The sequence below is a fragment of the Colletotrichum jinshuiense genome, chromosome 5 (assembly GCF_051148585.1).
Source record: "Colletotrichum jinshuiense chromosome 5, complete sequence".
Classification (NCBI taxonomy): Eukaryota; Fungi; Ascomycota; class Sordariomycetes; order Glomerellales; family Glomerellaceae; genus Colletotrichum; species Colletotrichum jinshuiense.
Window position 1 is genome coordinate 4,414,924 of NC_139312.1, and position 16,012 is coordinate 4,430,935.

General features: G+C 49.6%; 5 protein-coding genes across 5 annotated transcripts; 4 read left to right on the forward strand and 1 right to left on the reverse strand.

Moving 5' to 3' along the window:
* Positions 1-1,464, forward strand: EsH8_V_001060 (FAD-dependent oxidoreductase; the record flags this gene model as incomplete). The annotated part of the gene is made up of 4 exons (XM_083273576.1): positions 1-36; positions 98-906; positions 967-1,057; positions 1,105-1,464. 4 exons carry the CDS (start codon positions 1-3, stop codon positions 1,462-1,464), a joined length of 1,296 nt encoding a protein of 431 aa, XP_083126291.1.
* A 2,070-nt stretch (positions 1,465-3,534) lies between these two features.
* EsH8_V_001061 (uncharacterized protein) lies at positions 3,535-4,296 on the forward strand (the record flags this gene model as incomplete). Its single annotated transcript, XM_083273577.1, has 3 exons — positions 3,535-3,747; positions 3,850-4,095; positions 4,171-4,296. The coding sequence occupies 3 exons, from the start codon at positions 3,535-3,537 to the stop codon at positions 4,294-4,296; spliced, it is 585 nt and encodes a 194-aa protein (XP_083126292.1).
* Positions 4,297-5,873: 1,577 nt separating this feature from the next.
* EsH8_V_001062 (uncharacterized protein) lies at positions 5,874-7,147 on the forward strand (the record flags this gene model as incomplete). Its single annotated transcript, XM_083273578.1, has 2 exons — positions 5,874-6,255; positions 6,549-7,147. The coding sequence occupies 2 exons, from the start codon at positions 5,874-5,876 to the stop codon at positions 7,145-7,147; spliced, it is 981 nt and encodes a 326-aa protein (XP_083126293.1).
* Positions 7,148-11,928: 4,781 nt separating this feature from the next.
* On the forward strand, positions 11,929-13,259 carry EsH8_V_001063 (uncharacterized protein; the record flags this gene model as incomplete). The annotated part of the gene is made up of 3 exons (XM_083273579.1): positions 11,929-12,174; positions 12,239-12,473; positions 12,538-13,259. The coding sequence occupies 3 exons, from the start codon at positions 11,929-11,931 to the stop codon at positions 13,257-13,259; spliced, it is 1,203 nt and encodes a 400-aa protein (XP_083126294.1).
* A 1,165-nt stretch (positions 13,260-14,424) lies between these two features.
* EsH8_V_001064 (chromo domain-containing protein) lies at positions 14,425-15,277 on the reverse strand (the record flags this gene model as incomplete). Its single annotated transcript, XM_083273580.1, has 2 exons — positions 14,425-15,187; positions 15,252-15,277. The coding sequence occupies 2 exons, from the start codon at positions 15,275-15,277 to the stop codon at positions 14,425-14,427; spliced, it is 789 nt and encodes a 262-aa protein (XP_083126295.1).
* Positions 15,278-16,012: the final 735 nt, after the last annotated feature.

The following is a 16,012-nucleotide window of genomic DNA, read 5'->3' on the forward strand; positions in this document are numbered from 1 at the left end:
ATGCTCGAAGTAGCCATCATCGGTGGTGGCCTCTCCGTACGAAGCTACACTCTCCCACGCCCTCATCTTCATTGTAGTTTACTAACACCAGCACCAGGGCCTGACCCTCGCCCTCTACCTCAAAAAGAGTGGCATCTCCGCCGCCGTCTACGAAGCCAAGTCCAAAGACTTCATATCAGGCGGCAACATCGCCCTCTCGCCCAACGCCCTGCGCGTGCTAGATCACATTGGCATCTACGACACCCTCCGCCCGCAGGGCTTCACTTTCGAGTCGGTCGTCATGCTTAACGGCCGCGGCGGCTTGCTGGCCACGGTCTTGAACGGCAGCTACGACGAGTACAACTACCCGGCCCTGCGCATCAAGCGTACCGCCCTCCGCGGCGAGCTCCTCCGCCAATTGCAGGTGCAGGGCGTGCCTATCTACTACGACAAGAAGTGCGCTCGAATCTCCGAGGAGACGGACGCATCAGTGACTGCCGAGTTCGAGGACGGCGAGGCCGTGACGGCCGAGTTCATCGTCGGCGCCGACGGCATCCACTCGCGCGTGAGGCCGTTCGTGCGCCCACGCGGCAGCAGAGCCATTTTCCAGGGGCTCGCCGGCATCTCCGGCACCTTCAAGCTGAGCGATCTGCCAGACGTCGATACAGACGTGCATTACCCGTGCATGTTGTACGGCGCCAAAGGCTCATTCGCAATCATGCCGGCGTCCGCGGACGGCGACGAGGTCAGCTACTTCGCCACGTTCGAGATGGAGGAGCGGACGCGCGAGGAGTGGGCGACGCTCGACGCCGACAAGACGACCCTGGCACGGATGATCAAGGACATGTTCCCACTGGAGTCGAGCTGGCCCGAGGTGGTACGCGCGCTGTACAACCGGGCGCCGCCAGAGTCGTTGACCTTGTGGCCGTAAGTGACGAGGCAGCCTTAAGTGTGCGTCTCGATGCTAATGCTAATGCTTGTCTCCAGGTTCTACCAGATCTCGGCGTTAGAGTCCTGGTCTTCTGCCAGCCGCCGCGTGCTCCTCGTCGGAGATGCTGCCCACGCTATGCCCCCGACCGTAAGTGTGTTTCTCACAACCGACGACAATACGGCTAACATCAGCAGGGCGGGCAAGGCGGCGCGACGTCCTTTGAGGATGCGGAGACGCTGGGGTACACCCTCGCGCACATCAAGGCGCCGCTATTCAACGATATCGCTCGGCCACGGGTCATCCAGGCGTGGGAGGACCACCGCAAGGACCGTGTGTCCAAGATTGTAACCTTCACCACCCAGAACGGCAACCTACGCAAGACGTCCGCCTCCTTCATCCACCAGTGGGCAAAGGAGATGGTTATCTGGGGGTACATCAAGATGGTTGGCCCGCACATGGGCTGCAAGTGGATGTACTCGTACCACGGCGAGAACGTCCGCGCCATGCTTGGCCAACTGGGCATGGAGTCCAACAACAAGCAAAAGCCCCAGTAAGGAAGCAGGTTGTCAGTTCCGTGTGTAAGAGAGGGGCAATGATGTTGGTGGCCCAACATTGCATTGCCGAGCAATGTACGGTTTCGATTTTCGGCGTAAGTAAAAGTTGGCGGCATCATTAGTCGTCCACAACTCGTTAGTCTTCATGTCTTGACTTGTGTCACTACGCTCACTTCCATCTCCCGATGATGCTTGCCGTCGGGCTCAAACTTCTCGTGCCCGACTCGCCGTCTTCCTGCGATGATGTAATTGCGCGACGGCGCGTACCAAGCGCCCACCGCAAAGTTTGACAACACCGCTCAGGTGGCGCGGCAACTAAATGGTGTTTTCAGACGTTCTGCTAGGCACCGGTGATGGAGGCGGCGTACGGAATGACGCCGTTGGCTGCGGGGTTGCTGTTGGAGAAGCTAACGTGCCCTACCGGGTTCTGTTAGTCCCCGAAGCTATGAGCGTTTGATATCCGCATTAGGGCTGGCCAAACTGCGGCCCTGAAAACAAAAACAAAAAACACCAAAAACACCAAAAATTCAACAATCAAAAATCCGAACGCATGGCTGAGTGTCGTGATCCACGATTTAGGAATGGGGTGGTTGAAAGAGGGGAGTCTTGACAGTGGATCGTCAAGTGACAAGCAGACTGAGACAGTTAAAAAAGGGAGGCTTTCCTTAGGCGATGGCAGAGACAGACATAAGGCGGGGCTGTCTCACCCGCCGTCATGATTTCGGGACGGGCAGTTCCCGAAAACTGGTAATTTACCGCTTGCGGATGCCTTCACAGATGTAACGGGACTTGGCAGAAGGACAATGCCGTCGGCAGGCATGTGAAGGGGTCAAAAGATTATTCATACAGGACAGGAATTTGGAGGGAAGCTGGGAAGAATGGTTATACTCAAGGCCCTGTGATACTCTGACGGCATTGAGTCAAAGACATCGAGGATTCTTGCCGCGTTGCAACGTGATATGGTTGAGGAGAGTGATGGGCGATATTATTCGCCAGGCAGGTTGTTGCCCGCATATCGCGCTCGCCGTTCCGATTCACGTCTTAATGATACACCGCAAGTCTGGAGATGAAAATAATGAAAGACATGTCCAAATACGAATTTACCCCCTGCACTAGGGGCCTTAAGCTTGTTTAGTGCTGTTTTCCGGAAGTACATTTGGAGCTAGCCATCGTGAGACTTGGAGCCCCGCAACGGAAGCATCGTCATTGCATTTTTTTGCCCCTCGCCAGCCGCCTGTTTAAACAGCTAACGTTGATGTATATTCGTTTTCGGCTCCCTCGGCCGTGGTGGCCGTGACTGTGCTAATATTGAACAAGGGTCGACTTGGAACAAGCGCCTCTACTTTGGGTCGGCGTCCGGGCAAACCCCCGGAGGCCATGCATGCAACCCGATGTTTGCCGAGACGAAGGGCAGTTTCGCGGTAATTTTCTCAGGGAGAAAGCTCGAAATTTTAGCTTAATACGAAGCTTCTAAGCGTCTGCTCTGCCACCTGACCCTTATTTGCATGCTGGGTGGTTCATCCTGCATTCTCGAGTAGTAATGACTTGGCAGGGAGACCCTAGGGGTTGCCTTTTTAGGAGATATTAATCTTGAGCCAAGAGCTTTTTTTGTCTTAGATTTCAAGTGTCTGACAAGCGGGAACTGCCGCCTCGCCTTTTGTTCCTTTTCCCCCGGCTTCGGGGACCAGCTGAAAGGTTGCTTCGGCGTTTGGTGGCCAATAGCATCTTATTTTTGGCGCATGGGGCTGAGACCCTGACGATCATTCCTAGTTGAGAGTCTTGGCATTTCTTGATGGGAGGACCGGCTAGTGGTTGCCAATATGGAGTTTCAATGTGGTTAGTTGACTATGCGTGAACGAGTCTCAAAATATCAGAAAGAAAGGTAGGAGGACGGAGTATGACTGCAGTGATTGCAGTGTCGGCTGAAGTATAAAGGGAAGCCCATCTCTTGACAATATCGTCCTTTCTACAACAGCAATCACCATCATCTTCAATACTCTCTTGACCCGTTTCTTCTAATCTCTTCTTCAGAAACTTTCTGACAACCCAATCTTCTTTCAAGCAGCAAATATGCAGTTCTCTACAATCAAGTTGGCAGTTGCTGCTCTGGCTGTCTGCTCCGACGCCGTGCTTGGAGCTGTTGTTCAAAGAGCCATTACCCCTGAACAAATGGTTACCAACATTCAGTCACTTACCTCCAAGTCGCAAGCCCTTCAAGCTCCTGCGCAGAGCATCAACATTATCAACGGCCCGTTGATTGTTGTCGGCCTCGGTCCCTTCCCGGTATGTGGAATCTCTCCCCATCCATGCATATTCTACCTTTGGTGCAATCCCGTTCTTTACTGCGTTTCGGGAACCGCAGCTGACAATGTGCCCTTTAAACAGCCAATCATCGCTGGCTTCGCAGACATTATCACTACGACCACTACTGCCATTGCAACCATGCAGGGATCTTCCCCAGTTCCGGCCGGCGCCCCCTCCGATGCCATCTTCAATGCGTTCAAAGAATTTGTGCGCGTCCACCAGGTCCTCCTCAACATTCTCATCGGCAAGGCTGGCCTGTTCCAGACTGTCCCTCTCATCGGAGCTCCCGTTGCTGGCGTACTCCGCCAACTTGAGGCTATTGTCGACGTAGGTTTTAAATTGAACCCCAGAAGCTAATATCAAGAAGAACAAACCAGTTCGCTAACACGCTCTGAACCAAAGACCGTTGCTTTGGGCATTATCGACTTGGTGCAGTCCAGGGCCAATGACCTCCAGACCGAGGCCAACAAGCTCTCGGGCACTATCACGATTGCTATCAACAGCTACGACGGCCTCTCTCTCAACTAATGTTCGAGCCAACAAGGTGTACGTATGAATGCAGTGCCGTAGAAATATTGGATCAAATTCTAATTAGATTCTTTACCTAGTATCAGAACAGAACCAGAATGATTGGGTTCAACCCCGCCACAGGCATTGCAGACTAGGGTTGAGAAGGCATGCGCAACCATGCTTGCCCACAGAATTTCACTTGAATGCTTTACTTTAATAAGCAATCCGTCGGCTAGAGATCGAGCTGCAGGAAGATAACACATCGACGGGAGCAGCGCCATTCAGGCAGACAAATTCTATCGTTGTTTCCCATATCAATAAGTTCCATTAGTGATCACGTTCGGCCCAGTGAAATCTAATCAAACTAGCCCACGCCCCTACTCCACTCTTCATGGCGCTTCATGCATCTAATTAGACGTACAACGATAAAATAAAAGTTTCAAGTGCAGCTTAAAAGAGAAGAATGGGAATTGGTTGCTTTGAACTCCGACGGAGCCTTATCAGACACAAAGCCAGAGCCCAATTGTGACTTGGGCTACATGTGTCAGACTTTGCGGGCTATCACCCAATGGTGCAGTGGTCAACATTACTTGCAACGACCCGACTACGTGTTCAATACCTATAGGAAATGTAGGCATGCCTCATCTTCAGTGAAAGACGGAAGTGAATATCCGTTGCTTTCACTAAAGCCAGCCACGCAGAAAATGCCACACATAATATGGCGAGATGTTGATCAAAAGTTTGAGTAGAATTTCCTGTATAAACCCCCAGAGAGATGCTGTCGGCGACTTGTGCTGGTGACATTATACAAATCAGAGACGACATATATCTGCCGCCCGGAGGACGATCCATAGAAATTGAGTGATTGGTTGAATATCACTCTCTTCAGACTAAACAACCCTTGATCGTTGATCGACGCTGAGTTCCGAGATATTAATACAGCGGCTAAAATAGGACAGAAGACACCGGATGGTAGGCATGTCCTGATAACGACTCGTTTATGCTTCTCACATTTGGACCTCTGAGTCGTGGAAATGGTTAGACTAGATGTGGCGTAGGTGGCTGGGTACCACAACTGCGGATTTGGCTACAGCCAGTCCAAAACGAGGTTCAATCATCTATGGTTCTCATGCCATGACCGGGGTCACCCTGAATAGTTGAAGTCACACACGCTAATATGTCATGATGGTACTGGGCTAAACAGTCGACTAGGGGTGGCTATCAGAAGGGTGGTGTCACAGATGCATACCGTTTTATTGCGCTGTACCGTTGAAAATAAGGCTAGCACAACGGTGCGTTAGGTGTCGCCATGCAGAAGGGCGCTGATCGGCCCCTCCCCGTAGTCAAAGATGGGCAATGCAGCTGCAGGAGGCCGACCAGCGCTAGTGTCACCTGAGCTTGGCATTGCGTGAAAGTCGCAGTACGGTATTTGAATCCCTCCATTTATTACAATATGCCAGCACGTCGCGTTCCGCCGTCCGAGTTTCATCAATTCAGGCAGGTAGCCTTGTTGCCAAATTGGAAATCTTTGATTCGAAAAACCGTCCTAATCCAACATGATTTACCCAACCGGGGAACGCCAACGAGTCTACCAGATGTGCAGGGCAGTGTTCAGCGGCAATGACGCTCAGATACGCAAGCTGAAAAAGATCCGTGAGATCCTGGAAATGAACAAGGGCTCTCTGATGCCACTCTTTCAGGACCTGGGCGAAGCAAAGCTTGTCGATGTTGTGCGGCAGCTGTTGGAAGCCCGGATCTTCGAATCTACCTTGCGAGCCAAAATCGAATTCCCCGAACTTTTCCGCACCTCCCCGCAGCGCGACGCGCAGCGGGAGGCATCGGAGGCCGACGCAGCAAGATCAACTGCGGAGGCCTTGGACGAGATCACACGTTCTGAGCAGGACTGTGCCGCGTTCTCACAGGTAGACCTGCAACAGCTCACCGAAACGATAGCGGTGAAAGGAGAGAGCGACGAAGGTACGTGTGCCGTCGCGGGCCGATTTAAACGGGCACTAAAAATCTAGACTCGATTAAAGGACGATGTCTACCGCATTCCAAAGCCACATTGCATTACAAAGATTCGTCGCGTTCCAAACTCCCGTCGCTTTATCCTTGCTTTCTTCCGTACAGCACGCAACATAAAATACTCAATACGGCTCAAGAGGTCTTGGAAGAGTGCTGTTTCAACTTCGCAAGCCAATGGCTGCCTGATGTTGTCCAGGAAAACGGGTGGGAATGCGCAGCAGCCGTGGAGCTCACCAAGTGGATAGACATTTTGGATAAGGAATGGCCCAAACTTCCGACGCTAGCGGTCAACTTCACTGGTTCTTCCATCAACGAGGTGCTCGTTCCGAACCGCCAGTTACGGCATACAGCAGTACATAGATTGCCGACCACAGCTCGCGAAATCAGCCACCTGCTCCGATGGGCAACACGGCTGGCCGAGGTTCTCCAAGATCCAATCCGGGTTGCTCAATTAGTGGAGATGAAATCGGAGATCGATAACATGATTGAAGCGATGGAGCTCACCAAGAATGTTTTAGAAGACCGTACAATTGCCACGCTCAACGATATTAGTCTCCAAAAACAGGAGCTCGACAAACGAGAGAAGTATGCTGTCCAGCAAATGCTGGCGGAGGATCGCGATCACAAGGCTCTCATAGGCCGGCTTCTTGGTGCCTCCGTTGAGAACATATTCATTCGGAGAAAGAACGCTTCAGAGCCGGGAGATCTCGACGATGCCAATTTTGAGGATGCATGCGCGAGTTTCAAAGAAGATAAACCTGAGAATGTTGACGATGCAGCCGACGGCGTTGACAAATTCCTCCGGAACCATATGACTGCCTCCAAGGCTAGAACATCTTCCTAGAGTGGCATGAACATGTAAATATGAGAATTATAAAATGAAAATGGACGGTGTTCGTAAGTTTAAGCATGCTGAACAATATTCGGACAACTCAAAGAAAACCGTAGGAGAAAGAAATTTTCACGAGAGATACAAGGCGTTGATTGCCGCCCGCAGTCAACGGCGTCGTTTTTGCGGCAAAACTTGTTGCTTTTCAAGGCCTACGTTGTCCAGCAACATACTGTCCAGATGACACCTTCTCCAGACATGTAATCATAATGTGCTGCTGTGATTGATGTGCCCCGAGGTCATGCCGAGGCGAGCCTGCTGCTGAGGCCTAGGGCCGCTTAACTACTAGGTCAATATGAATTATTTAGAGTAAACAGCCATCTGAGGCAGCCTTTTTGAGAAGAAAGTGATGGAATCGAACAGTTCAAGGTGGGTGCAGCGCAACGGATGAATGTAGTCGGCATTATCGAGGTCATGGCGATTAAGATAAGCCGAGAATCAGCAGGGTTGTGTGATGTGGGCTCTACCGCTTGCATTGACGTCTGAAGATCTGAGCGGGTCACCAAGCATCGAAATCTTCGGAGAGGACTGCCAATAGCCAAAAGTGATGTGGAGGGAAGAAAACGGAATTGCCCTCCAAGAAAAAAAATTTAAATGAAAGGGACGAGACTCGAACTCGCGCGGGTTGCCCCACCAGGAAACAGATGTTAAGCTGACCTTAACCTGGCGCCATAACCAACTCGGCCACCCTTCCGTTGGAGGATCCAATGATCTTGCATGCTGAAAATGCCGAGTTGGGCAACTAAGGACAGGCTGATATTGAGAAAGAGATGGAGAGAATACTTGCGCCCGGGGTTTTAATTGTATGTCAATTTTATCAAGTCCGTCATATTGGCCATTTGACTGTCTCCACAGATTTCAAGACCTGTGGTAAATGCGGGTAGCTGTCAATTTCTGATTCCTCCCAGACAGTGCGTCACCCGACTTACTGACTTCCTTCAGCATATAAATAAATTTTGTATATAAGCTTTTGAGTGACTCAGGATCATGAATAGAAGTTCATCTCAATCGAAAATCGGTCCTTGATACGTTAAGAATCTTAATGCTAAACCCCTGCATTCGCTTATTATATATTATGGCTCCGTGTATGGTGTAGAAGAGTAGTTAGTCTGCGAAGCAACTGAGCGGGAGCTCATTTTTGACCTCCCCTTGAGTAATCTCATCATATTTGGGAGGACTGGTGACTTTTGATGCACGCTTACGTAAATGTGGAAAGGGGCAATCGTACGAAGCTTGGCTGGCAAAAGGTGTCTAAGTCTTCGTATTTTATAACCTATGATATCATGATAAGCCGACGGTGCACAGCCATGCTTCAGCTATAAACATTATCGTCCTTGAACTACCGCTTCAAAGCCTCGGGCTTGGTTCTTTCCCTAGATGGTAGTCGACTTGTACGATGCAACACTAGTCATAATTTAAGTCTTGGTCCGGTTTTGCAACCTTCTCTCCCCCTCCTGAGTCTTGTTACATATAATGTTTTGCAGTCTTTATTTTTCTCTCTCTCTTTCTCTCTGTCTCTCTTTTTTTCTTCTGCCGAAATGGGTGCTTGGTTGGGTGTATAGAAACTACACCTTTCTGACGGGCCCGAGTGATGTCGAAGAGCTGTGCCCGAACTTGTATTGGCTAGGCAAAAAAAAAAACCCCCCGCCCCGTGCTTCTGAACAATGAATTAGCAACTTCCAGGGGCCGCCGAGACAAACAATTTATTTAAACTGAATTTTTGCCCAGATTTACTACACAAAACTTAACTACCATTATGGATACACAGAGCCATGTATAATTTGTGACATATATTATCTGTCTACGCTTGAAACGAGCAAACGCTTCCTGGTGATCTCTTAGGCCACTGGGAACTTGGGCTCACTTATCTTCCCTCACCTTCTCACGTACAACTTGAACATAACAGTGGTAAAACGTGCTGGTTCTTCCTCCAAGCCGCCAGCGGGTGTCAAAGTCGCCGAATCAAACTTCAGCGTAGAGTCTCTTACCGAGGTCTTCAAATGCCAAGATGTCGTCATTTCACTGCTGTCCATTGACGCTCTAAACTAACAAGACCTAATTATTCAGGTGGCATTTGCTGCTGGTGTTAGGCAGTTTATTCCCAGCGAGTATGGCAACGATTCAACTGTATGAAACCCCTAAAACTTCACTTATATCATTGGGCTGTTTCTGACTATCTACTTGTGTCCAAAACCCTGAGTTCATCAGAGCGGTACCCTTTTTCGAAGGCAAGGCGAAAGCCCTTCATCTCCTGAAGAGTAAGAAGGACATCATCAGCTGGACTGCTATCATCACTGGTCCCTTTTCGACTGGGTGAGCTTCTTCAGCTAGGGTCTATTCGCAAAATGAGTTTAGCGTATTGACGAAGGTGCAATTAGGGCATGCCAGTTGACTTCTAGGGTCTTGACCCGAGCACCAAGACGATCACTGTTCTTGACGGCGGAGATGTCCGGTTCACTACGAGCACCACCCCACAGATTGCCTGTGCCATCAATGCCGTGCTTCAGCACGCGGATATAACGAAAAACCAGGCCGTTTTTGTGGAATCATTTACGCTCACGCAGAACGAGCTCTTGCCTGTTGTTGAGAAAGTCACCGGAGAAAAGTGGAAAGTTATTGAGCAGAGCTCTGACGACTTGCGCGCCTTCAGTGCCAAGGCTTTTGCAGAAGGAAATACGATGGCAGGAGGCGGTGCACTTATGAAAGCTCTCATTCTTGGTAGAAACATCTCCACTGACCACACTGAGGTTGAGGGTGGTGTCTGGAACGATCGGCTTGGTCTTCCCAAGGCAAACTTGGAGGAAGAGGTTAGAGCAGTTTTAGGCACTGCTGCTTAGGCAACATAACATGCTATACCTTATGTGTAGATACGGTTATAAGAGCAGCTCTATTGTAGATTTTCAGCCCAGGACAAGAAGAAGATGAAAATAACAATGACGTTTCTGTTGGATTACTCAGCCAGAATACAGGGAGCTGGCCAGCAGCAGCAGCCGGCCGCGGAACCCGGGGATCCAACCTCCGGGCTGGCAATAGTGATATCTTCACTACTGCTGCTGCTGCTGCCAACCTACCTACTCTTCTACACACAAGACAACAGAAGAATACAGTACCAGTTTTGATCCTTTGGTTATGTTCGATTATCACCCGTACGGGTAACCTGTGATCCCAACAGTTTCACATAAGCGATCTGCTCTGGAACATTTTATATTTTTACCCCTGCATATATCTATGCAAGTAGTTTCTTCTGGTTACTGGTATGTTCAGTTCCAAATGATTGAGGTCATCGCGATCACGGAGCAAACATCTGAGTGTGTGGTTGACTATAGAAAGTCGAGATACAATATATAGGTGTGTATATATACCCCTGGCAAGTGGATGCAACGAGAAGCCAGGCCCGGCGAAGTCGGCCGCGGTACATCCCCTCCAGCTCCGGCCGGGCAGTCTGCCGGAGTACACAACCACTACTCCTCGTCGCTATCGTCCGGGCACCTGGCCCAGTCGTAGTCTCTGCTGCGGCAGCCTCCACAGACTTCCTTCGTTCCATACGTCCAGCTAGTGTCGGGCCTGCAATGTGCTTTAAATCGGAAATTCATATCCCGCCATACTGATGCAAATTATTTTTGACTACGCCAAGGCTAACAACTGGTCTGACCACTTTGCATGTGAACCTTTGTTCTAGATAGTTTTTCAAAAATTACATACAATCATTATGAATAATTTGACAGATATACCCTACTGCAGAAACTAATAAAATGAGTATCTGAGTTTATAATCGTAGTTTTTTTTACACGGTTGATATAAACCAGAAGACTTGGCGTTTATCAGCTCCATCATTAAACAGCGGAGATACTTGCAGAATAAGGATGATGTATCCGTCAAGAAGCCCAGAGTGATTTCTTAGTTGCTTTATAGACTATATGTATGTCTAGTAAAGCGTTACCAATCATCGGCCTTCAGCAGGTGCACTCGTGACTTATGCCAGTTGCGCCACTTACATGGGGCTTGTGTAACACCGCATCGTTTCTCGCAGCCTTACCACCACGTGATATCGTTGGGTAGCTATGTGCGGGGTCGAACTGCAAAGCTGCTTCTAGTCCAGCTTGCGATAACATCGAAGAGCCACCAGTCAACTGGTACCGATCATGGTATGGCAACTTTGAATTTCTTCCTGGACGTTTTATCAGGACGTAGCTAATATCCTGTATTTCTAGGCCTCCCCAGATATTGTTCAATCCAGCGCTAACACGCTTATCGCTATCTCGACCCCCTTGGAGCCAACGCTCGAGTAAGCGCTGGTTGATATCATGTCTTCGTTTCATGAACTAAGCATTCCGTAGCATAGTCGCCGTGCATGGAATGAACGTTGGAGGCAGTATAAGTCACGCGGAAAATACTTGGACAGATGATAACACCAAGGTGAACTGGCTTCGAAGCTTGCTACCGCAGCGGCTTCCGTTTGCGAGAATTTTGGCGTTCCAGTATAATGCAAATGTTGTATTCGGAACGTCAATAGCCGGCGTGGAACAGCAAGCTTACAACCTGCTTGGCTGTCTTAATCTTAAGCGCAGGGTCCTATCTCTTCTAGATCACGGTTACAGCCGGCCCATGTTACGTGTCACTAACAATCTTCATAGACAAACCCCGCACGGCCGATCATCTTCATCTGTCATAGCCTGGGAGGAATCATAGTCAAAGAGACCCTAGCTATTGCATTTCGAGAGCATAGGGCATATCCCATGATCTGGACATTTACATACGGCATCTTCTTTCTCGCAGTACCTCACCAAGGCTCTAGTCATGCGGAATGGGAAGAGTTGTTGAAAAACATTCTTCTTCTCTATAAGTCCGGTAACTCATTTCTGGAGAGTGTAACACCTCAATCCAAATACAACAAGAGTCTAAACGCTAGATTTGAGCCCCTTCTTGAGGCTTATAAATTCTACACCTGGATTGAAGGACTTGGATTGGGATACCATGGTATCGTAAGTTGGGGATCTGTTACAACTCTGCTAGGATATTATCCTCCTGACAGGTTATCGTCTGCAGATTGTCCCGGAAGATTCGGCAAAGATTGGTCTACCACCATCCCGAGAAACATGGCGAGTAGCCAATCGAGATCATAGAACCATCTGCAAGTTCTCTGGTGATAATGATAGAGAGTGGATAGAGCTCTCGGCCACCTTGGTGGAGGCAGCACACAGTGCAGTAAACTTCTTCAACTATACACCAACAATGCGCCATCGCCAAGTTATATTAGCACCTCACGAACCGGAAGAAATGGGTAAGCAGCTACACAGACGTAGATTTTGTGAAGCATTCGTCGTTTACTGAAATGTTTGGGATAGTAAAACAACATTTTACCCTTCTTGAAGCCACAGAAAATGGTCAGCAAATGATCACCACCGTGGAACATTTCCGCACTGGTAATGACTACAGAAGCAAGTTTGAAGAGGCTGAAAAGGCACGGAAGAATAATTGGACCCTTGGGACGATGATAATGGCTATGCTCACCCCGATTTTGAACTTTCTCAGTTCACCGACTCTCAATGTGATGTTGGCAAATATCGCATTAGCGGCTATCGTCGCCGTCCTGCCAAGTAGAGAGAACGCCCTGCAGATGGCTGAGAAGGGCAAAGAAGACGAGGAAAAAATCATGAAAGTCGAGACGTGGGCAATTGAGCGGCTGAATGAACACCTTTGTGAAGTTCTACGGGCTTCACACATCCTTCGGTGTGCCATTAACCTTCGGGAGCTTGAAGAACAGAGCGACATGTCAATAATGCAGCTAAATCATGCCCGCTACCTACAGTTAAGACTTCTACAACAAACGAATTTCATTGTTGGAGATCTGCATGAGCGACACGAGTCTTACAACGGGGCGAAGTACATCTGCGATGGAGTGGAACGTTGGCGGGAAGAAGTTACGCACAAAACCAAGCAAGAACTTTGGATTCTAACTGCTCAAACAGTCAAAAAGGAGAAAGACGCCGCACAAGCAGAGGATCCAAAGACAACGGGGGGAAGAACGAATATTTGCGAAAATTGTAATCCCTGCGGGGTGATGTGATTCTATTGTATTTGGCTCATGAAAATGGCTAATGGAGAAGTGAAGAGCGGTTCAACCGCCTGCACTATCTATTGTATACCCAGCGGTGCAGGGCCTACTATTCTTGCAGACATTGTTGGTTTCATTTCCAAATTCTCTTATTTCTCTTAGTCATCCGAGAGTATTTCACTCCTAATTTAGTGTAGCCGAATTCAACAAAGACAAAACTCAAACCTATGTAATTAGTGATTCATCACATCTGATGATGACCAAATTTTTTTTACAAACAAGGTATAAACTAGGTATTCGCTGTTCGTCACCGACCCAGTTACTAATCCGGCCCTCATTACCTATCTCTTCTAGATGGAGCGGAGGCAGTATTTTCGTGATGGCTTCAACAACCTGAAGTGGTGGGCATTGCTCCTTGAAACGGAGAGAGCAGAACGTAGTAAGACGAGGATCAGTCTAATAGGGGTGAACCAACATATTAAGGGCGGTCCTAGTCGCAGGGTCGACTTCTCATGATGATCAATATGGTAGCTACGTTATGAAGCCAAGCAGATGCAAATCTGATGAATATACACGAGTATGTGAAAGCCGCCTCATTTTGGGCTGCTGTTTGTATAACAACGCCAAGAAGAAGGAATGGAAAGCTAAGGCACCAGAAGGATGACGCATGAATTGATTCCGTCATGGCAGGGCCAAAGGATTACCCATCATTGATCCTTCTTAGACGTTGGCGAAGGCTGTGGTTGCTGTCAGCTGGGAAAGTCTCGCAAGCTTCGAAGAATGAAGATTCGCATACAGAGCAAGATCATAGGCAGAGTGATGAAGTTGAGCTTCAACAGGTAGCCACGCTTCTAGAGGGGTCTGCCGTCGTCTGGAGAGACGGTTGTATTTTCAGGAGCCTCCTCCATCGTGTAAAACGTAGAGATGCCTGATAGACTTTTAACTGTAAACGCCTGTTCATGAATATGGCGCGATGCGATGATGCATCCCGCAGAAAAGAAGAAAGAAAAAACAAAGACCCCTCCCGTTTCTCGTGACTCGATGAAGATGGTAACAAAAAGAATGGCTAAATGATTCAAAAAGAGATGTTCAACATCGTGTCAATCGCCCCAAAGAAACATCCTCCTAACTACTTCTTTTTTTTTTTGTTCATCCGACTCGTAGACCAGCAACCCACCTACAATACCCGACTCTTCTCCTTGACGGGTTTTAACGAAGCCTTCTTCCAGTCCCTAACCATGGCCGCAGGGAGACAGTCTGCCAGCTGCCACTCGGGCTGGGCATAGCCCACGAACTCGGTCAAGTAACACGTCTCCTTGGCCTTGCGCCCACGCATGCGGACCGTCTTCTCGCCAAGGATGCGGTGGACGGTGAACGGCCCGTTGACGGGGTCAAGTCCCAGCATCCGATTCCGCTGGTTTCGATCGCGCGGGCTCCAGTACCTGTTCACCATCGCCCGACACGTTTCCCAGAGCTCATCCTCGGGCAGCCAGGTGGGCTCATGATCGAGCCACTCGCCGCCCCATTGCACCAGGAGCGCGACCTCGTTTTCGTCATCGACGCGGTGGTTCAGTAATTTATGTACGGGGTATCTGGTGTCATCATCGTTGTCTTCGTCGTCCTCCTTGTCACGACTCGACCTGTTTTCTGATTTGTTCTCGGGTTGAACTTCGGCTGCCCGGCGTTTATCAGCCTGCTCTGGATTGCGTGTGTTCTCTTGCTGGTGTGTGACATTCGAATCACTCTTGTGCTGCATCTCAACCGCCCCACTCATTTCCTGGTCCCGAAGTCGATTGACGGTGTGGTGGGGCGTTGCATTGACTGGTTCGGGATCATTGGGAGACTCGGGCAACCGGGAGGGGATGTCAGCATGGGGTTCGGGGACCGGGCCGGAGTGCATGACGCGATCAGAGCCATGGTCGGCGGAGCGACTCTTCCTGCTGCGACGAATGAGGTCTGCGTATGAGCCGAATCGTGCATTTCCTGGTACTGGGTAGGACTTACCTGAGGAAATTTGTCCAACGATCCATTCTTGCGTGAAAAAGAGACGGGAAGAGTACAATGACAGATCGTCTCGTCACTTGATCTTCCGTGTTCCGTGTTGTGACAGCGACGACGACGACAATAAATTGAATTGAACGCGTCGCGTCCGTATAGAGTAACGCGCGATTAGAGCTTGAGGTGGCTGCGGAGTGATAATGGTGGTGGGGGGAGTGCTTACCTAAGGTAGTCTGAGTGTCATTGGCCTACCGTGATTCGCTGACCGTGTAAGTGAGCGCCAAAACTGTCCTCACTCACAACTGATGCAGGTGCATGGGTCTGGTCTTGCCAAACGAGAGGCAGGTCTGGTACTTTGGGACAAGGCAGGTAGGTACGTAGCTGGGCGGGTCATCAGCTACGTACCAGAACTGCTTCTCGTTTGGCAAAACTCACTCGAGTTGTTGAGGAAGGTACAACCCTGTGTCTCTTCATATTTCTACCCACGCAGCTCAGCGCGCACCTGCCTGTCGAATCCATCACCTTCCTGCCCCCCGCCCATCAGCTGCAACTTTCGCTCCAAACCCGCGATTCCTCCAATCTATTTCCCTCCATCATTCCTCATTCTCATCACTTTGATTTCTTGTTTCTAGGGCCCTCGCCCGCCTACACCACCTTCAGTCTCCCTCCCCAGCCGACTTGGCGCGCTCTCCAAGTTGCCTCACAAGGGCTGCTCTGCCGTTAAATCCACTTCCACATCTCAGTTGAACGAGGAAGTTTGGCCTCTT